We start from the raw sequence: 23004 nt of genomic DNA on the forward strand, positions 1-23004 counted from the left end.
CAAAAGGGTGCAGCCGCTCTGGAAAACAGTATGGAGGATCCTCAAAAAATTAAATAAAAAAATTAAAAATAAAACTACCCTATGAGCCAGTAATTACAGTACTGGGTATTTGCTCAAAGGATACAAAAAAAACACTGATTCAAAGGGATACATGCATCCTGATGTTTACAGAATTATCCATAATAGCCAAATCATGGAAAAAACCCGAATGTTCATCAACTGATGAATGGATAAAGATGCTGTATATCTACGTACAATGGAGTATTATTCAGTCATCATGAAGAATGAAATCTTGCCATTTGCAATGATGTGGATCGAGCTAGAGAGTATTATGCTAAATGAAGTTAGTCAGACAAAGACAAATACCGTATGACTTCACTCATGTGTGGAATTTAAGAAATAAAACAGATGAACCAGGGCAGGGGAAGAAGAAAGGCAAACCAGGAAATAGACTCTTTACTATTCAGAACAAAGTGAAAGTTGATGGTGGAGAGGTGGGCAGGGGGATGGTGAAATAATGTTGGGGATTAAGGAGGGCACCAGGGATTGTATTTATGTGATGAATCACTAAATTTTACACCTGAAGCCAATCTTATACTGTATGTTAAAAAACTGGAATTTATATAAAAGCTTGAAAGAAAAAAAGAAAAAGGAAGGGTAGGTATGTAAAGCTGCATAGGCTAGGAGGATGTTCAGAATTAAATGTAAGGGAGGAGATTGCAAATTGAGTGGAGAAAGGTAATAAGCCACATTTCTGAGAGTCAACTTTATAGAAATGGTATTTGAAGGTTCTCTGTAATATCACTGAAGACAACTCCAGAGAGAAATGATGAGGTAGCTCCTTGGTAAACTTACAAGGAAGTAACGGAACATTCAAGGAGCTCAAGAAAGGAGTGGTAAGAAAAGTATAAGAGAAGCCAAAATATTGCCAACACAGTGCCAAAGCAAAATGTAATAAAAGAAAAAAAGAAAAAAAAAAAGGAGCCATGCAGTAACAGTGTGAGATGTTAAGGTAATCATTTTAAAAACATGTTCAAGGACACGCACGATCTTTGAAAGTAAGCAATTTTAGGAAAGTTGGATGGGATTCATGCTACATATAATTCATTCATTTATAATGACACCAAAAGATGACTCTTTAGAAGTTTATTAGAAAAGGTAGAAGAGAAAATAAGGATGCAGAGAAATTGTTCTTCTTTCAAGATGGAATGAAAGGTGTTTTTTTTTTTTTTTTTTTTGGATGAGGAGACAATGCATAGAATCTATAGTATATGCCTATTGAACATGAAAATGTCATCAATACATCATCTTAAAAAAATATGACACATGGGGCGCCTGGGTGGCTCAGTGGGTTAAGCCGCTGCCTTCGGCTCAGGTCATGATCTCGGGGTCCTGGGATCGAGTCCCGCATCGGGCTCTCTGCTCAGCAGGGAGCCTGCTTCCCTCTCTCTCTCTCTGCCTGCCTCTCCATCTACTTGTGATTTCTCTCTGTCAAATAAATAAATAAAAATCTTAAATAAAAAAAAAAATATGACACATAATGATACAAGTGATATAAACAAAGACAGCCTGAAATGTGATGGCCTGCAGAAGAAAACTGGGGTTGGGATGTGAAGGAAGGGTGTTATATGCTTGTGAACTGTAGGTAGCTGGACACTGGAAGTATTTAAAGTTTTTAGCACCAAAAACAGGGAGGAAGATCCAATTTGTATAGGAATAAATAATTATTATACAGATTCAAATTCAATTTAAATAACATGTTCACTGGGATGCCTGGGTGGCTCAGTTGGTTAAGCAGCTGCCTTCGGCTCAGGTCATGATCCCCGTGTCCTGGGATCGAGTTCCACATGGGGCTCCTTGCTCAGCAGGGAGCCTGCTTCTCCCTCTGCCTCTGCCTGCCATTCTGTCTGCCTGTGCTAGCTCTCTCCCCCTCTCTCTCTGATAAATAAAATAAAATCTAAATAAATAAATAAATAAATAAGATGTTCACTGCTATCAGAAATAAGGACCAATGTAAAACAAAAGTCAACAGTAGTGTGATTAACTGAAAGAAAGCCCTTCAAAAGTATTTTATCTAACTATTTAACAAAATAAACCTTATCAAGATCCATTACAAATAATATTGTGTATAAGTGGTTCAACTTCTAAAGTTGGACTTTAATAATTCTATATTTTAAAAGGAATAAGATGAGACAGGAAACATGCATATTAGCTAGTTTTTAACAGAAAAATTACAAATCCAAATTTTATACTTATTTCAGACATGTCAATACATTTGAAATTATTTCACTTTCAAGTGCCCTAACACACATGTGAATTTAGCAATTCCATGAATATAATAAACAGTCTTTCTAACAGACTTTTATCTTGAGCAAAATTATAGATCATAAATATTTAGGGTCTAAATAGAAATACCAAATGCAGTGACAAAGGAAATCATTACCTAAGAGAGGTGACCCAAAAAGGTTTAAACTTTTTGTATTAACTATAGTACTATAAGCATATTCATAATATAACTGCATTTTAACAATTCTATATTACTAACTATAACAGTTTTAACTATAATAAATTATAGTTAATAAAATAACTATCAAAAATCTATAATGTATATCTAAAATCTAGTAAGCAAAGCTCAGCCGAACAAAGGATGTGTAATACAAAGTCTAAGAAATAAGAAACATCACACTCTGGACATACTAACAAGAATTTTCATTACTAGGGGCACCTGGGTGGCTCAGTTGGTTAAGCATCTACCTTTGTCTCAGGTCATGATCCCTGAGTCCTGGGATCCAGCCCAGCATCTGGCTCCCTGCTCAGTGGGGAGCCTGCTTCTTCCTCTCCCTCTGACATTCCCCCTGCTTATGCTCTCTACCTCTCTGTCAAATAAATAAATAAATAAATAAAAATCTTAAAGTTTTTGCAGGATGCTTGGGTGGTCACAGTTAAGAATCTGCCTTCAGCTCAGGTCATGATCCCAGGACCCTGGCATTGAGTCCCACATCAGGCTCCTTGCTCAGTGGGGAACCTGCTTCTCCCTCCTCCTGCTTGTCTGTAGCTCACCCTTGCTCTCTTGGATAAATACATAAATAAAATCTTAAAAAAATTTTTTTTCATGACCACTTTCAAGAAGCCATAAACACTATGGAATTGAGTGGTATTTAAAAGAGAAGTTAACTGAGTATATATCAACAAAAATATCACTTTTTATCTTGCCAATTATCTTTCCCTATAACCTAAATTAATATGACTATAAAAGGAGAACCACTAAATAATGACATCTTTCATGTGTAGTACAGTTTAAACATGCTCTGTAAGAATGATACACCAAATATTTAGTGCCTGAAAACGACTGGCAATAAAGGTAAAGTTATATACGTGGGGAGAAATAAAATTTGATTATAAGATTATATGGACTAAACTACAACAGTTTTCAACCAAAATTAAAGTATCTTTCTCTTTTTTTTTTTTTTGCAAGGAAACTAAGGATGTATTTTCAGGTTTTTATACTTCAAAAGACTGAAGCGGAATGATAATGAAAACAGTATAGAATTTGTGGGAGGTAGCAAAAGCTATATACTTAGAGGAAAATTTCCTTACTTAGAGAAAAAGATATAGTTTTAAATGCATATTAGAAAAGAAGAAATGCTTAGATAATCCTCGTTTTTGCCATGAAAAGATAGGAAAATAGCAAATTAAATACAAAGAGAGTAGGATGAAGGAAATAAAAAACTATAATCAATGCCATACAAAATACAGACTAAGATAAAAGCAAAATCAACAAAGCCAAAAATGGCTCTTCAAAAACTTATAAAATTGACATAGCTCTAAGCAAAGTTTATCAAGAAAAAAAAAAAGAAAACTCAATTTACCAATACTAAGTATGGAAAAAGGGACATCAACCAACACAGAACCTATGTACATGAAAGACTACACTTCCTAACAAGTTTTGCAAGAAAAATACAAGAAAGAATACTATCAACATCCCTTAGGAACATAGGAGGCAGAAATCTTAAAGAAAATCCTGATATATTGAATCTAGAAATACACACAAATGGAACACACATCATGATTGAATGGAGTTCAACCCCAGGAATTTAAGATTGATTGAGTCAGTAAAGTGTGCCACTCTTCATCTTGGTGTTGGGAACTCGAGCCCAACGTTCGATGTAGAGCTTACTAAAACAAATAAATGAAAAAATATATAAATAAGAATATACTGATAGAAGATTAAAATTCTGCTTTGCTGGTTTGCACTTGATACAAAAATATAAGCAAAAAAATAAATTACTGTAATTCACATTAAGAAACGGAAACAGAATTATCACACAATCATTTCCACGGATGTCGGAAATGCATCTTATAAAGTTCAACAGCTATTCATGATTAAAAACGTTCAGCATACTAGAAATAGGCAAGAATTTCCACAATCTGATAAAGAGCATTAAAAACCCAGATAGTTTTCAATGATAAACTATCAAAATGCTTTCCCCCTGAGGTTTGGAAGAATGTTCACTATTTCTATTCAAACTATACTGGAGGTAGAACTAGTATAGTAAGATGAGAAAAACAGAGTGTCAAATACTCACAAGGCAAAAATAAAACTGTCTCTGCTAAGAACATGATTTTATATGAAAAATTCAAAAGACTCAAACTACTAGAATTAAGTGCATTTAGCTAGGAGACAAATACAAAGTCTACTTAAAAAAATCGACTTATTTTAGATGATAGTACTAAACGGGAAAAAGTTTAAAATAATGCCATTCCCTATATCATCAAAACTCATCAAATCCTAGGAATGAATTAAACAAGAGAAATGCAAGATCTTTACACTGAAAACAAAAATTTGCTGAGAAATTCTACAAGACTAAATAGAGAAGAATCAACATGTAACATGTACATTCTCTCTAAATTAACTATGAATTTAATACAAGTCATTCAAAATCCAAGCACATTTTGTCTTCTAAAAATTTTAAGGAAATTCTGAAATGTGTGATAAATCAAAGGATTCAGTTTTAAAAAATCATATAAAAGAATAAAGTCAGAATTATACAACCAGATTTCTAGACTTATCAGTTAACTATGATTATTAAGAATGTACCACTGATGTTAAAAATACACAAATACCTAACTAAAACAAAATAAGAGTCCAGGAAGAGACCCACAAATTTAGAATCACTTAATGTTTTCCAAGGTTATAAGCGTAGTTCACTGTGGAAAGGGATATTTTTTTCCAGTAAATGGTGATGGCCCAATGGAAATCCAGCTGGAGGGGTGATAAAAAGGAACCTTGATCCCTACTCTCACATTTAAGACTTAAATGTGAAAGATAAAACAACAAAGTTGCTAGAATTTCTTCATGATAGGCAGATAGGCACTAATGAAAAAAGTAAACAACTGGACTTCCATCAGAATTAAATTCTGATGGAATTTAAAGTGTAGGACAAAATACATAAAGAACTCTCTTAAATGAAATGGACAAAAGACTTGTACTGAATTAAAAATGGACAGAAGACTTGTGCTGAAAGAATATAATGGATGGGGTATAAGCATATGAAAAGGTGCTCAACATCACCCTTATTTATCAGGAAGATGAAATTAGAACAATAATGAAATGTCACCTTTATGCCTATCAGGATGGGTAACATAAAAAAGCTTAACAATACAAAGTCAGTTTTATACTCAATTTGAGTATAAAACTGGCACACTAGTTGGTAATTTCTAATAAAGTTAAACATGCATTCCATTAACTAGCAATTCCACTCTTAGCTATACATCTAAGAGAAATGACTGCTTATGTACACACACACACACACACACAGAAAAGAAAAAGGGAATAAAAATGTTTATGGTAGTTTTTATTTATAACAGGTTCCAAATGCCGTCAACTCAAATGTCTGTCCGTCCATATTTGGGAAAGGGACAAACTGTGGTATTATCTACACAATGATTCCATTCACTAATAAAAAATAAATAACTACTGATAGTAATTACCCTTCTATACAATCTTACATCTTCAATTTCCCTTTGAGATTGAAATCTGTTAGTAGCTAAAAACAATTTTTCAAATGTTTTCTTCTTTTAAAAGAAGAACTGGATATGGTTGTTCTGAATTGTTTTTTTTTTTCTCTAGATAAATAATCTTAAAGGTGAGATTTCCATGCTGTTAAAACCAGCAACAACGGATGCTGATTAACAAGCCCTATATTTTAAAAAGAATTTTAAACTATAATTATAGTTGCATTGTTTGAAGGGTTAAGGTTTTCTTCCCCTCCTGTTTTTTGAAATCATCACTTGATCTTGACATCAAACACCTCATTTATATTCTCTGGCTATTGTTAAGAAAATCTTGACTCAAAATTCTTGACCATACTACAGCATAACAAGAATGAACCGTTATACAGAAATCCTACTTCAGTTATTCTAACTTAAGATGTATATACATCCATATTTGTTTGCAATATGTATGTGTAAATATACATATATTTATAACACATGCATTATATAAACATGAAAATTAATACAATGTAATACAAGATTAGGTATAACCAAGATGAGAGCAAGATTCTAACTAGGAGTTCTTTAAGAGATTTACAAAGAATGTGATAGTTTTATATAGAAAAATGTGGAGGAGAAAAAAGAGAGGACACTCTTTATAGGTAGAAAACACCTGCTTAAGCAAAAGTACAGAAACATTCCAAAGGCCATATCAAGGTAAAATATAGAAAACTGGAGACATTCTTTTAACTATGTGCTCAAAAGCCCTACTTACAAATGCAAGTAAAATATCTTATAGTAAGTTAGTCACCTAAAATGCACAATAAAAATTTTAAAGGTAAAATAGTTACAATAAAGCTTATAAAGGGAGTAATAAGAGATGAATGAGAAATGAAGGAGATGAAAAAAAAAAAAGAATAAATGAAGATTGCCCAATCACTGACAATGAAAGATTCTAAGATGGCTTCCACATTACCAGGGCTCTTTTATCAGGTAACCAAATTCCTTAGAGTAAGAAACACAGCCACTACCGTACACACAGCTTACCAACATGACCCTTGTTTGTTATGGACAATTAAGATTCAAGTTACTCATTTCAAAATATTTTAATAAAGTGGATTAGAGAATTGAAACTTTTCTATATTCCCATTAAAAATGTTTACTCCACCCAATAATAAAAGTTACATGATGAGCTTCCTAAACTGAAGATGGGGCAATGAGCAGGCTGCTTGCGTGACAGGATGGTTGGCCCCAACACCTGGTTTCCTGGTGTTGGGCAGTTATGTACTACACACATGCCTGCAGTCGGAGGGGGTTTGTAAGCAATTACTAACTTTACTTTGGTGGCTATGTTAATTGTCCAAATCACAGCTATACTGACTTTTCAGATTTTGACTTTATTTTGGAAGCTCAGACTAAAAAAAATTCTCACACATCCAAAGGAGGAGGCAAGAAAGGAAAACATTTATACAAAGTTAGGCAATTTACAATTTGAATCTAAGCATAGGTCTTTGATCTCAATATGTTATCCTGTGCTTTCATTTACAAACTGTTATTCTAAAAATAAAAAAAAACTATATAAATTAAGGATGAATATGAATATTCTTCCCATCTTCTAAGATGCTAGCAGTCACTCTATTGGGGTAGAAAAATCTACCAATGTGATGGCATGATTTTTATTTAGTATGAAAGAATCAAAGAAAACCTATTAAAACAATAGAGCCAGATCCAACACTGAACTCTCTTAAGTTCCACCTGTTTAATCAGATAGAATCACTGAGAAGGCACCCTTTTCCCAAAGAACTAAGGAAGAAGCTATAAGGTACTCTTACCACCTAAAAATATTTTGCCCCAATAATAGGCAGACAGGATGGATAAGACATTTAATTTTAATAATCAATTATAGCCTAGTATGTCTCTGTAAATTACTTTCTAGATATATTTGACAAGTTCACTGAAAAAAAATTTTTTTTTTTAAAGATACTGATATGGCTGGGTATAGGTGTAGAGTAGGTATCTGGCCCCTTCAGGGAGGAGAGGTAAGCAAATTTTTTCTGTAAAGGGACATACAGTAAATATTTTAGACTTTGTAGGCCACACTGTTGTATATACTGTTGTAACTACTAAACTCTGCCATCACTGTGGCTCCAAAGCAACCAGACAAAAAGTGAATGGGCATCTCTGTGTTCTAATAAAACATTGTTTATAGTTTAGAAGTTAGCCTGTAGGCCAGTTTGCTAACCTCTGTCTTCCAGTATTACTTTTTTTTTTTTTTTTCATGCTTTGGAGATTTTACCCATTCTCTGACAGTTATCCAAAGTATTTATCAAAGATAAAGAATGTCAGCATTGATTTCATCATAAAAGGATTTGATAGTGGTGATACTTAGGGGTCATACCCTTATTCTGACTACTTCACAAGACTTAGAGTCAAACAAATTTGAATCAAATCTAAGCAAATCAGAAAATCCTGGGTCAATTTTAAAGCAATATATGGTGTAATGTATTATTAATAATTCCTTGTTTATTACAGTGCATAAATCTGAATGGCTACACAGAATAAATACATCCAAACTCTCTAATTGAACTTCCATAATTTCATTCCCTTTAAAACCATTTCTCCTATTTCATTCCCCATACAATCTATTAACTCAAGCTTTGGGATTACCTCCTAGAACAGATTGGATTGTGATGTTTAGCCCTATGAACTAAAATAGGCTCTATTTCTATTACTTAAAATATCCTATATATTTTTATTCCTTTGGGAGCATAGTAGCCCTTGAATCCTTTACTACAGGGATAGATTGCAATGTAAAAATATTTGAAGTGTAGAGATAGAATTTAAATTACATTTCATACCTTTCTTCAAACTCCCACCTTAATCCAACCCCAGTTCAGTGTGTTTACTCTTAGAATAGAATGGAAGAAATGTTGGACAAGAAATACAAAAGACAGTTTTCCATATATTAAAGTCAGCTCCCCATATGAGTCTTCCTTCTTCCTAATCCTGGTCCCCAGGCAGCTCTGGAGTAAAACTTTTTATGTCTCCCAGGGTACAGAGATACATAGGACTTGGGGGCAGGTCCCAAATGAAAAACAGAAAGAAATACTTGCTCTTTCTTAATTACTTCCAATATAATTCAATTTTGACTATTCCTAAAGTATATTTTATATATTAATATATAGAGTCAGGTTGATTTAAAGTTGTTCTTGACATTAAGAAAATTAAAATATACAAAGTCATTTTGGTAGTAATTTGGCTTGACTGCAGTCAACTGGGAAATCTTTTAAATGAAAACAGCTCCTCTATGCCCGAGTTTAAAGGTGAGTCAAAGGTGGCAAGTAAGAACAAATAGTTCTTCCTAAACTGCTCTACAAAGTAAATACCTTGTGAAAATAATGCTGTTCACCCACTATTGCACTGGTAAAGAGCAATGTTTTATTTTTGGTAAGAATTATATTAACTCATTGTGACACAACCCACATGAGCAGTAGATCTGATATGTATCTGACTTTTTTTTTTTTTAAGAAAAGAAAAATGATTAAGTAAAACTAATTAATGCAGTTCCTTTGATGGACCAAATATTAAACACGAAGCCCATACAGGGGGGATCTTGGTAGTTAAAAGGTTATCAGTGTGATAATGATATTGTATCTAGCTTAGAAAGGGGAAAAAATGAGTAGAAAATAGGAAGAAAGCTAGGCTACTTCTAGTCCTTTATGAGTCATTCCTTTGGTATGTGTGTGGGATTCTTTTTTCTTTTTTTTTCTCTTTTGCTTTCTTTCCTTCCTTCTTTCTTTCTTTTTAATATTTTATTACTGTGTCAAAGTACTTTAAAGTTCAAATTAAAACCTGTCAATAGGTATTCCTAGTGCGTATACTTTTCATCTGGCCATCAAAATTGAAATTTTAAAAGCAGATTATAATTATTCACAGAGGACCAACTAAAAAATTACTAATGCCATATAATCTGAAAGGAAAATTCAGGCATTACCCCTTCTTAAGTCAAGTAAGTGTGATGACTATCAGTTCTATCCTAAAGAAAGCTTCTCCAGAAGCCTAAACCATGTGAGTCTTCTTTTTTCCAAAGCTGGCGAGGAGATCTGAAGTAGTATATTTCTATCCTCTGCGAGCCATAAAGAATAGTAGTAAGTTCTTATCTGAGAGCAGAAAACTTTGCTTTTTCTTAGTATCATAATCATAGTCTATAATTACTGAATTGAGATAAAAGAAGATAAACAACATGACTTCTGATACCGTGCTCTTAGAACTTCCTAGATCATAATATTTATGCTAGAGTATGCCAAATTAAACATAAATCACTAAGGTTAAAAGATGATAAGTGTATAGAAGGAAAAGATCCTTAATTAAATTGCTCTAGAGTTTCAAAAATACCTAAAAATCACAGCTTGATAAGTGGGTTTTTTTTTACAAAATAGCACAGTGAAATAAGACAGTCGTAGATATGAAAATAGGTATTAAAATTCTAAACTTTCCTCCTCTTCTCAGTTGCTAACAACCTTTAGAAGGTAACATAGCATTAGTTTTCTGAGTTTTGAGTTTCTATATCCTGTAATATTTTAGTTAGAAAACTAAAGAACCAAGAGATTCAGTCAAGCATTTGAAGAAACCAGGTTCCAAAAATGAAGTTAAATTCAGACAACGTGAAATACAAAACTGGACATAGTACTTAAGAATATATAATACGGGTGCCTGGGTGGCTCAGTCCTTAAGCATCTGCCTTTGGCTCTGGTCATGATCCCAGAGTCTTGGGATCCAGCCCACAGTCCGGTTCCCTGCTCAGTGGGGAGCCTGCTTCTCCCTCTCCCACTCCCCCTGCTTCTGTTCCCTCTCTCACTGTCTGTCATATAAATAAGTAAAATATTTATATTAAAAAAAGAACATATAATATTTATTTCTCTCATCAGTGGTAGCAGAAAGTTTTAGCTTGCTTTCACAGTGCACATACTCATGACTACGTGAAAAGAAATTGAAGCACTGGCATATATTTATAAAATTTATCAAAAGGCACTATTACTACCGTCTATCCTCCATGGCTTAAAAGAGATTTTAGGGGGTCAAGGAAAATCCTTTTTATTCACTTTGGTACTTACAACAGCTATTTAAAATATCATGATCATTGCAAAGTTAGAGGAGAATCTAGTGGTATAAAATTACTTTTGCTTCTTCTCATCCCATCTACTTTGCTCCCTCCCAATCTGCACATGGGAAAGAAAATCCAAGTTTAAAACACAGAACATGTCAGCTGCTGTCCGAAGAAGGTTTAGTAGTCTATTCTCTCATAGTCATCGTTTTGTCGTCAAGATAGCAAGAACCCAGAGCGGAAGAATGGTGCAGGTGTGTGTGTGTGAATGAGTGTGTGAATCTGCCTACATGGTGTAGTGAAAGGGAGAAGGAAAGCATTATATTCTTAGAAGACACAGAGAAATATTAGCAACATGATTTCTATACAACAGTGTTAACAACAGCCTGTTTGTTGGGTATGTACTTTTAACTGGGTCAGACATAAAACTAATAAACTAGAGTTATAAATTAAACACCAAAGACAACCAGTTATAGATTTAGAGAACGGAAAAATCATATTGCATTGTCACCTTCACTAGTATTTATTAAAGATATTTCTCAGGCAAACTATAAATAGTAGATTTTAAAAGGTATAAAAATTACTTTAAACAGTTAAAATCTGGGCAGTTTAAAAGGAAGACATTTATTAAATAATCATATTAGTATGAAAATGTGCTTTTAAAGGTTAAGAGATTTAGGATTCAAAACTGAAAAGTGCGCAAATCAAAATGTAACTTTTCTGTGAGTTTTCAGACAGTGCATGAAAAATCTAGGCTAATTATAGTGTTGATCAGTAAAACCCAATTAAAAACAGTTATACCATAGCAAACAGAAATGAATTACCTCGTCTTCGCCCATAACTCCTTGCTGCATGTAAACAAAGGACAAATTTTAAAATGTCAGAACTAAAAACAAGCCCACCCATACAAATATTTGTGATCTGAAAAGCTAAGTGGGCATCTCGTAACCAGTGCGATTTTGTTTTAAGAGCTAGGACAATGTTATTGTATAATATCTGCATGGTGTTTTATGATTTACAAAGCATATATATATATAAAACTGTACAAAAAATAAACAGGAAATAAATCATCTATTTTCAGGCTCAAATTCATGAATATTTCTTTTGAACAGGACAGTAATATGTAACACCTTAAGTTAAATGGCATCCCAAATAATGAATGGAAACAGCCAGAATTAAATCCTTATTTTCCTAATTATAAAGAATGATATAGCAGATACAGTCCAACAAATAGCTATTCAAACCCAATTCACATTATACCAAACCTGTGTGAAAAAAGTATTGGAAGACACAGAAGAATGAGAAGCTATAACAATGTTAAACTGATACTGTGAAGCTACAGAGCTTAGATAGAACGTAAACAAATCAATACATGTTCAAACTTGCTTAGTTGAAAAAATGACTAATGATACACATAGCTAACAATGCTCTCAATCCTTTTGGTACATTTTATAATCATTAAGTATTTATATCTCTATCCCTGAGGTAAGAGGGATTCAGCCACAAATTATTATCATCATCATCACAGAATAGCACATTTGTTAAATACTGTAAAAATATAAAGCAAAAAGGCATTTCAATCTACATTATTAATTTACATAATTCCTTAGAGAAAAAATACTGCAATTTATTCTCCATAAGAAACTACCAGTTTGATAAAATCCACAACATACTTCTAAATAACTCCTTCCCCCCAAAATCTGAGTATACAATGAGTATTTTTACCCTGGAATCGGGATAATCAAAGCAATAAACCAAAATAAAAAATGACTATTAAAATTAAGGTCTTAACCCAAGTTTCATGAATTTTTTAGGCTTGGGAAATTTTCTTTCTGAATAAATCTCAAATCAAAATATATATTGAAAGTCATGAGAAATACAGTTTCCTCCAAAGTATAAAGCAAAGATCAAGAGAAAACACTTCACATTAAATACATTCTATTATAGAACTTATACAAAATATAAGCCTTTAACACAAAGAAGTATGTCCACAGGTGAGAATATAGCATTAATTCCCTTATAGTAACAGTGGGAAAAACAAACTTGTCAATCCTTAGTCATTTACACTTCAAGAAATAAGTCAAATACAAGGCTTATATTCATCTTTTGTTTAAAAAAAAAACAACAAAAAACTTCATTTGTATCTCTCTCTCTCTCTCTCTCTCTCTCTCTCGTTTTTATTCAGCTAGAACTACTGTAGATAGAACCTTTTTGGGAGCTCCAATTAATTCACAGCCTAGAAGGTGAACTGACCTATACATTAGTTTATATGTAAGCTTACATGTGTGTTTATGTGTAAATACAGCTTACTTACAGTATCATACAAGTAATATATTACTTGTTTATATTATTTATAGCTTATCTAACCTATATATTAGTTTAGGGTAAGGGTAGGGGTGGAAGTAACATTTTTGCTGTGGAAGTCTTCTAAGACTTAAAAAAGCCTTAAACATATCAGAGTCTCAAAGAGATGCGAGACCGACTATGGAAAATCTAATAGAAATTTTAAAAGAGGTAACAAGACCAGACCACAGAAGAATCAATTCACTCTCAAGTCTTGACAGTTGCATTAGGTGTAGAAATGGTCAATAGGCCCCAAACAGTCACAGCACCCGTGTGAGGAGTCAGGCTTCCAACTTATCTCTAGGCATGATGTAAATGGTATTAATCCAGTAAAAATTTGCTTAATGGGATTTCATTCATGAGTATAAAAGGTGGATCATTTATAAAGCAAATAAAACTATTCCCATCAAGTTTAAAGTCAAATTATGAATTGTAATGAAGTCATAATATGTCAAATAATTCTTGACGTATTGAAAAAATTAAATACCTCATAACCAGTTTATACTCTTAACTGTTATATTCTTTGCTGAGGCTTTTCAATGCTAAAATAGTAAAAAATGTACAAATGTTCATAACATCTTAGGTTTCACCTCATTCCTATGCTTGAAACACATTATTTAGAAAACTTCTCCGACTATCTCATACCTGAGGAATTTTAGAATCCTGTAAAGAGCTATTCTACTTATTTTTTGGACAAGTCTCAAATTCCAAATCCCTACATTACCAAAAATAGACTGACTGAAGATGAAGCTAAACCATGTGAAACATTTCTCATCCCCTGTCATGGAAATAACCAATCTGCTACCATTACACTAAACAATGGCATGTATACTCACTTTCCTATCAGTGTTCTTATGGAAATTTCTGGAGTATGTTCCTCTATAACTCTGATTCAGCATTAAGAAAGGTCCCCAGTGGCGCCTGGGTGGCTCAGTCCTTAGGTTTCTACCTTCAGCTCAGGTCATGATCCCAGGGTCCTGGGTTCAAGCCCTGCATTGCGTTCCCTACTCAGCAGGGGGCCTCGTTCTCCCTCTCCCGCTCCCCCTGCTTGCGTCCCCTCTCTCTCTCAAATAAATAAATAAAATCTTCAAAAAAAATTAAAAGAAAAAAAAAAGGAAAACCCCCAGTAAGAAAAGAAAATCATTAACTTATGTTTTTATTAAAGAAGACTTACTGTTTTAAAAGATTTTATTTATTTGACAGAGAGAGAGAGAGATCACAAGTAGGCAGAGAGGTATGTAGAGAGAGAAGGGGAAGCAGGCTCCCCACTGAGCAGAGTGCGCAATGAGGGACTCTATCCCAGGACCCTGAGATCATGACCCAAGCTGAAGGTAGAGGCTTAATTAACCCTCTGAGCCACCCAGGCACCCCAAAGAAGACTTCTTTAAACAATATGCCCCTCCAAACTCAATTTAGAATATGACTAAGAAAAAAAAATGAGCGATTTTTGTGTAAAAGCTGTATTTAGAATATTAAATTTTAGGTACCTAAGTTTTATAAAGCACTTTACAAAAGTACAAGTCACTCAAAAGGAACTGGCTAGGGACGCCTGGGTGGCTCAGTTGGTTAAGCAGCTGCCTTCAGCTCAGGTCATGATCCCAGGGTCCGGGTATCGAGTCCCACATTGGGCTCCTTGCTCGGCGGGGAGCCTGCTTCTCCCTCTGCCTCTGCCTGCCTCTCTGTCTGCCTGTGCTCGCTCGCTCTCGCTCTCTCCCCCTCTGTCTCTGACAAAAAAAAAAAAAAAATTAAAAAAAAAAAAAGGAACTGGCTATTAAAGAAACATATGTAAATATATATATGTGTGTATACATATATTTGCATGTTAGAGTCTATGTATTTTTCTTCATGGAGATAATAAGAAGGCTGTGAAAAAAGATCTTTTCCATACAAGTGACTTTATAATTAATTTGGTCCTGGGTTATCAATAATCTTATTTAGGTTCTAACCCATAAAAATGAAATAGGATTCTGACATCCTTTTTGGCATCTTTGTGTCCTTATATATTGCCTCTTAGCTACAGCTGTGGTACATGAATTACTGCAGATGGAGGAAGAGATGGGTAAACATACTAAATTAGCTGGAAATACTTAGGTTAAAGTTCTCTTGGTGTGAAACTAAAGAAATTCTTATTTCTTGCCCTGTGAAGCCAAAACCAGGGAGAGAAATACACCCCAAATCATAGTCCTTTTCAAGATCCAAAATAAATCTATTATCTAGTCCACTTACATCCATCAGCATAAAAAAGAACTGATTACGTACTCAAGTTTACTATTATGTGTATGACTTAATATAGTACATTCAGAATATCTGCCCTCAGAAACACAATTTCATTTCTGAGTAAACTTTCTTAGTTAAAAGATAAACAAAACTTCTTTCCTCCCAAAAAGCAAGCAACCTCTTGATTACAAACATGGCTGTATGTGGTTAATCACAGCAAATTTATATTTCAAACTATCTTGCATCACCCCATACTTCTGCTGTTCTTCTTTTGAAAAACTGTATGTTCTAATAAACATATAAGCTATTTTTCCTTGGGAGAGGGGTTAGAGGAAACACAACATGATGCAAACAGAAAGAAATACTCGAATGAGACATCATTTTTAATTGGTCCTTACCACTATGAAAAACAGGTTTTTTTGTTTTTTTCTTTAAATTATTTATTTGAGAGAGAGAGAGAGAGAGAGAAAACAAGCAGGGGGGAAAGAGGGAGAGGGACAAGCAGACTCCCCACTGAGCAGGGAGTCCGATATGGGGCTTGATCCCAGGACCCTGGGATCATGACCCGAGCCAAAGGCAAATGCTTAACCGATTGAGCTGCCCAGGTGCCCCAACAGGGTGGTTTTTTTATTTTGTTCTTTCTTATTGATAATAAAATACATGAGATTTATACACTTAGAAATATAAACACTCGGGCTATCCCCTTCTAACTTCAGATAGTATTTAACTTTTGTCTTTTAGACAGTCTACTCATTCCTACACAATGTGACTTCCCTAAAATGCTTCTGGGTGTTAAATTTGGACTCTTTACAATATTATTCAAGAGTGGTGGTTTCCACCAGTCAATTCAACTTGATTTCTAGTTAGACTGAGGAACATGATGTGTTCAGGAGCCTACCTGCAGTTATATTCCTACAACATTTTTTACTGTTATTTTTTTTTCTATCAACTTCATGAGACATACAGATGTGGGTTTATGCCTCTTTTTCTCTAAGTTAACAGAGGCTCAAAAGTTTTACCTGGTCTGACCTACTTCATCACCTTTACCCCATTACCTGTTTATTTCTTAAAGAAATATTTCAAAGTTTAACTGTAATGTCAATTGACCAGGAAGATAGAATCATGAAGCTTTAATTTGCCTTATCTACATAACAACTGTACTACTATTTATGTATTATTCTTTATTAAATGGACTGAAGCCTAGCACCTAGTAATAGCTTAGTAATGTCACAGATTTCTGCCAGTTCTGTGTTTTCTAAGGAATGATCTTAAATTGCAGTAGTCATGCATTTATTTTAAATATGTATTTGTGTGCCACTAAAGTCATCTTGGGTACTACAAGGGACATGGGCACCATACTTTAGGAAACACTGCCTAAGAGAGTCATTTTGCTTTTGACACAAATTTTGTTCCTATTATAGCTCCTTCCAAGTGGTTCTGGTTTGGCTTCCTGCAATAATATAAAACAAACCTTCTTTGGTCACTATATATAACTTCCTTCAGTTGAAAATATTGGTTAACATCTTTTAATCTTATATTCTCCAACACTTTCCTCTATTCATGGGACATGAATGTATTCTTTCAAAATCATTTGTCACCTTTCATCATTACCCACTGCCACAGCTGTTCTAAACACTTTACATGAATGAATTTCTTCACATCTCAAAACAATCCCCCTGATGCAGGAAGCATTTTTATCTACTTCTGACATAAAGAACTGAGTTAAACTGAAGTTAGGCAAACTGTCCAAGGTCACATATCTAGTAACAGCAAAGCTAGATAATCTAGCTCCAGAGCCTGTAGTAAAAACTATGGTTTTTTCTTTCTCTTTAAGTTCAGTTACCCAACATATAGTACACCTTTAGTTTTTGATGGTGTTCAATGATTCATTAGTTGTATATAATACCCAGTGCTCATTAGATCATGGGGCCAACTACTGTTAACTATTGCTAAACCACCATAAAAAAAAATACTGATCTATAATTTATTATCAAATATTGATTTTCAAAGTCAATAATATTTTCTATGCTTGTTGGTTAAGTAATACAACTTACTTAATCAATTGCTAATAGTGAGTTTCAATCTGTAAACATATTAAAAAATAATAATTTAAAAAGTCTATGTAATGTCAGGCGCCTGGGTGGCTCAGTGGGTTAAGCCGCTGCCTTCGGCTCAGGTCATGATCTCAGGGTCCTGGGATCAAGTCCCGCATCAGGCTCTCTGCTTAGCAGGGAGCCTGCTTCCTCCTCTCTCTCTCTCTCTGCCTGCCTCTCTGCCTACTTGTGATCTCTCTCTGTCAAATAAACAAATAAAAAATCTTTAAAAAAAAATAAAATCTTTAAAAAAAAAAGTCTATGTAATGAGATGCTATAATATCTGTCATCAATAATATTTGATAATAACAGTACAGGTGAGGGCTTGGTATCGATATCACTTAATTCCCATTTTTCCTAGGGAGATAATATGTTATGAATATAGTTAAATTACAAGAATTTGTAAAAGCAGCTCAAGGAAAATTTCCCCTTACTATTTATTGCCATTTGCCTATTTCTCTCTTCAATAACTTAGATGTCTATCAAAAAATTACTTAAATCCTTAATATTCAAATACCTCCTTACCCTATAAATATACCCAATGTCCTGATTCCTGCTTCCCCCTTAACAATGATCCCAAATGAGCAAAATAACTTTTTTTTTTCTCTTGGATCAAACTGTCCTTACTGACCTAAACATATTTTGATGTCCTAATTTCATTATCTTTTCTCTCCCCTAGTCCCTTGCCAGAACAAGTTCAGAATATCCAGGACAGCTTACTGTATCGAGTATGTAATGTGGCCCCAGAGTGGCAGACTATGAAGAGTGCTCACATAGTGAAAAAGCAGATTTATCCACAAGATTCAACTCCTGCCTAAAATAAAATATTCTTATGTCTACTATGTGATTAAAGTCTTCTAATCTAACATCTAGGTTGTTTAAGAAGGCTTTTCTCAAGTGATAGAACCAATTAATTTAATAATATTTAGTTTAACTATGGGGCACCTCAGTTAGGTGTCTGACTCTTGGTTTTAGCTCAGGTCATGATCTCAGGGCCCTGGGATGAGCCCTGGATGGTGCTCCTGCTCAGTAGGGGGTCTGCTTGTCCCTCTCTGTCTGCCCTCCCCCCACAGCTCATGCTCTCTCTCTCTCAGAGGTAAATAAAATATTTAAAATAATAATAATAATAATGTTATTATTATTCAGTGTAGCTGAAAGTGTAAGTTGTAAAAATAGTGCAGCTTCTAAGTTCTTTGCTCGAATATAACTGATGTCTTCTATTGTGATTACAATATACTTCTGAATCGCCCTAGTGTACTATGCATAAAGAAATCTCAGGACATCTGTGAATGATCTAACAAACTGTCTCATACAACAGCACCTTCTTAACATGGATCTTAACAGAGTATGGATCTTAACAGAGTATGAGAAATATACATATTCTATTTTTTCCACTGAATTGCCTCTATTAAAAGTTATAATAGAAATGTGAATGAACTTTATCACATAGACTGTCCCAAAAGAAAATTATTTAAGGAAGTCAGGATAAACATATAGTTTATTGTTACCTAAACCCATCTTTACTTTATGAATCAGGTCATGAAGATAAAAATTACAACCCATTTTCAGTTTGCAAATTCAATTTCAACACTGTAAGTTTTCATAACAGATTTAGAGACCAGCTACTGAAATGGCATGTTTTTTTTAAATTCCGGTAGAAAGAAGTTGACTGAAGAAGTACTGGAATGCAATTTCTAGTTAAATCTTTCTGGTCAAAGTCTATGTAAGCACTATAATTCGCTGAATTCATGCATGTGGCCTGCTGGACTGTTGAAAGGTCTAGCCCAGACATGGCCTCAGCCTAGAAAGCACAGTCAGACCCCAGAACCCTTGACAATTCAACCTCTAACCATCCTTTAAGATCCTAACATATAACCCAGTGCTTAGACTAAGCTGGCATGTGGTGGGCAATGCAATATGTAACAATCCAATTTTAAATGAACCAATCAATCACATCCCCAGACACATTGCTTCTTCAGCTTTTCTCTCATTCCAAAATCCTATCTCCCTTGACAATCTCCCAGGTAGTCTGGACTTTATTCCCACTTTCCTGTCACTATAGTCTTTACTTAGTATTAGTTCACACAGTTGAGCTTTACACTGGCCTTTTTTTTTAGACTTTGTTCCCTAACTTCACTGCCATCTGTTCTCAACAAAGCTTTAGTTAAAATAGAAGAGCCAAGCCATTCTAATTATATAATTATGTACTTTAAAGTACTATCTCTACTCTTCCTTCTTCCTACTTCCCTCTCTTTATCCACCCTCTTATTTAAAAATACCTTTGTGAAGGATATTTTCATCCTCCATGTCTACTCCCACAGTCATGGATGTGCTAAGTACTGTGATTCTGAATACAGTGTTTGTCCAACAGAAAGAAAACAAAATTTAATGAAACTTTATTTATCCTGTTTCAGATTCTGGTGAAGTTCGTAGTGTAAACTTTCTAGTTAGAATAAATTAAGTCAGTGTGAGCACCATATTTGCAAAGAATCACTAGTATATTCACTCCTTGGTTAACATAAGCACCAGTACTATACTAAGTAACAAGTTCTATGTACTTTGCAAACATCATCTCATTTAATTCTCATAATAAACCCTAAGATTGTTATTCCCATTTCATAGAAGGGAAACTAAGGTTCACAGAAGTTACTGAACAAGGTCTCACCATAAACTAGAAAGCCAGTATTCAGACTCAGGACTCTCTCCAAATTCTGTGATCAATAAATTAAATCACACTGTCACAAATACACTACAATGACTGCTCTGATAGCCAGAAAACATTCAAACTCATAATTCTGCTTTCTGCACAGAAACTGTAGCAGTTATAATTTTATAATTAATTTTTATACTTATAAAATAATTAACTTCTGTGTATGGGGAAGGTATAGAGAACCATGTCCTCAACATATTTTTTTATAAGAGTCAAATTGGAAAAATAAAATGTTTTTATAAAACTTACCATTTAACATCAACAGATTATCAGTTCCTGGATGTGGATAGCTCAATCGACCTTTAAAAAGACAAGAAAGGAAAGTCTGAAGATTATGGAGCTATTTGAAAAAGCAAAAAAAGGCAAGAGGGATAGGGAGGAAATTACTGACAACGGTGTATTTCTTAAATTAAAAAAAAAAAAGGAAATTCTTAACTCAAAACATATTAACCCAAATCATCTTTGAAATATGAAACCAAAACACAAAACACCTAACCTTAGTTCCATCATAAGAGCACAATGTGACTTAGGAGCAATGCCTAGAGAATAAAGCCTATTTGTTTTCTGAGATGTAAAAACAATGTAGGTATCCAAACTTAAAAAAGGATGGAAACATTTATTAATATTTTCAAAACTGTTTAAAATTCTCTCCACAGCTTTCTTTGTCCAAAAATAAAATCTGAAGAAAAGGAATTTATATTCCTAACCAAAAGACAACCAAAATATTAAAATAAAAAAAATGAGCACCAAAACTCATCACAACTTGCCATTAATTCAGTATGATTTTATATATAGTTGTATTTAAATAAGGATGTTTGTGGGCACCTGGGTGGCTCCATTGGTTAAGCAACTGCCTTCGGCTCAGGTCATGATCTCGGGATTTCGGGATCGAGTCCCACATCAGTCTCCCAGCTCTACGGGGAGTCTGCTTCTCCTTCTGATCTTCCCCCCCTCTCATGCTCTCTCTCACTGTCCCTCTCTCAAATAAATAAATAAAAATCTAAAAAAAAATAAATAAGGATGTTTGATGAAAATGTCTTCAACATATTATTACAAGTGACATTGCAAATTTAACCTGTTCAGTTTATAACTAATTCAAAACAATTTTTTTTAAAGATTTTATTTATTTATTTGACAAACAGAGATCACAAGTAGGCAGAGAAGCAGGCAGAGAGAGGAAGGGAAGCAGGCTCCCTGCTGAGCAGAGAGCCCAATGGGGGTTCGATCCCAGGATCCTGGGATCATGACCTGAGCCGAAGGCAGAGGCTTAACTCACTGAGCCACCCAGGCGCCCCAATCTAAAAATTTTTTTAAAAAGTAAAATATTAAAGCTTAAGAACACAGTAGCCTAGTCTTTCCTTTGAGCCATTCTTCATTCAAGAGTTTTGCACTCAATACATGCAGAAATGATAGCAGTACTGCAGACTGCTATGGAAAGTAGAAAAGGCAAGTGTGAACATACTATGGGGCTCATTCAGCATTTCTACATCATAGTGCTTGTTTGACTGTATGCCAACATCGAGGATCATCATTATTTTTAGCCCATTAAAATAGAAGACTTTCCTCTAATGCCTGAATCTCTGATGGACTCTTAGAAAGGTCCATTAAAATCTATTGAGAAAACAACTAAAATTAAATGTCTGTGCAATGGCACATCAGTAGCTTTCAGCACAGCCCTTTAAAGACTCTGACAGTTTGGGATGAGATGCTACCAGAATAGTGACCAATAAATATCCGAATGAATCTGACATGATTAATAAGGAGTACAGATTCACCACATCTACCTCGACCACCTCAGCAAGCACTGTAAACTCTAAAGCCCTGTATTACACCCAAACATCCCATACAAAATACAGACTGCCTATTGGGGTTTTTAAATTATGAAGCTAAAAAATTCAGTCATCTACCAGTGAAGGAGATAATCCAATTCTGACATTAAAATACATAAACACACACACACACACACACTTCATCTGGGCTCTAATTAAACTGTGGCAGATTCAGACTCAATGTGGTGAAACAAAACAAATGCTACTGTTCTTTAAAAGACAAGTGACCACCTCTTATTTACTCCTAAATTTCATGCAGCATAGCCTCAGTTAAATTAATAAAGTCGTCATACTCTAAAAACATGCAAGTAAGTTTATTGTTGTAATACTTTAGTATGCAGTGAGAAAGAAGGCAGCATGTACAAAAGGTACAAGATACAAAGAGGGAGAAAGCAGACTTTTTCTAAACTGGACTTCAACAGCACAGAGCATTACTTTGTCTGAACTATCCAGCTTATTTTGGAAATATGCCTATTTTTAAACATCTTGCTGCAAATGACCAAATTTAGAGAGCAATTTAAGGCCATGAAAAAGTACTGTTATTTTTGACTTGAGATTGAAAATTAAGAACCCTATGAAAGTGGTAGCCTGTATTGCTATATCCACTCTACCAAGTTCATTAAGTCTTATATACCTACAGTGTGTAAGATGCTGAGGACACAACTGTGTCTGCTTATGATGTGGTACGAAAGACAGGAACAACTTCAACAGAAT

The 23004-nt window shown here is 34.2% G+C and overlaps 1 protein-coding gene across 8 annotated transcripts in view; it reads right to left on the minus strand.

Moving 5' to 3' along the window:
* Positions 1-23004, minus strand: part of CPEB2 (cytoplasmic polyadenylation element binding protein 2) — a 71247-nt gene that overhangs the window by 19481 nt on the left and 28762 nt on the right. For 5 of the 8 annotated variants that reach the window (XM_082727812.1, XM_082727813.1, XM_082727810.1 and 2 more), the window contains 2 exons: positions 20711-20761; positions 11923-11946 (listed from right to left, as the gene is read on the minus strand). In XM_082727812.1, coding sequence (XP_082583938.1) covers positions 11923-11946; positions 20711-20761 — 75 coding nt within the window. The remainder of the gene's footprint in view (positions 1-11922; positions 11947-20710; positions 20762-23004) is intronic. The other 3 variants (XM_082727814.1, XM_082727815.1, XM_082727811.1) reach the window with 1 other exon arrangement.

The sequence above is a fragment of the Mustela nivalis genome (genome assembly GCF_964662115.1).
Source record: "Mustela nivalis genome assembly, chromosome: 4".
Classification (NCBI taxonomy): Eukaryota; Metazoa; Chordata; class Mammalia; order Carnivora; family Mustelidae; genus Mustela; species Mustela nivalis.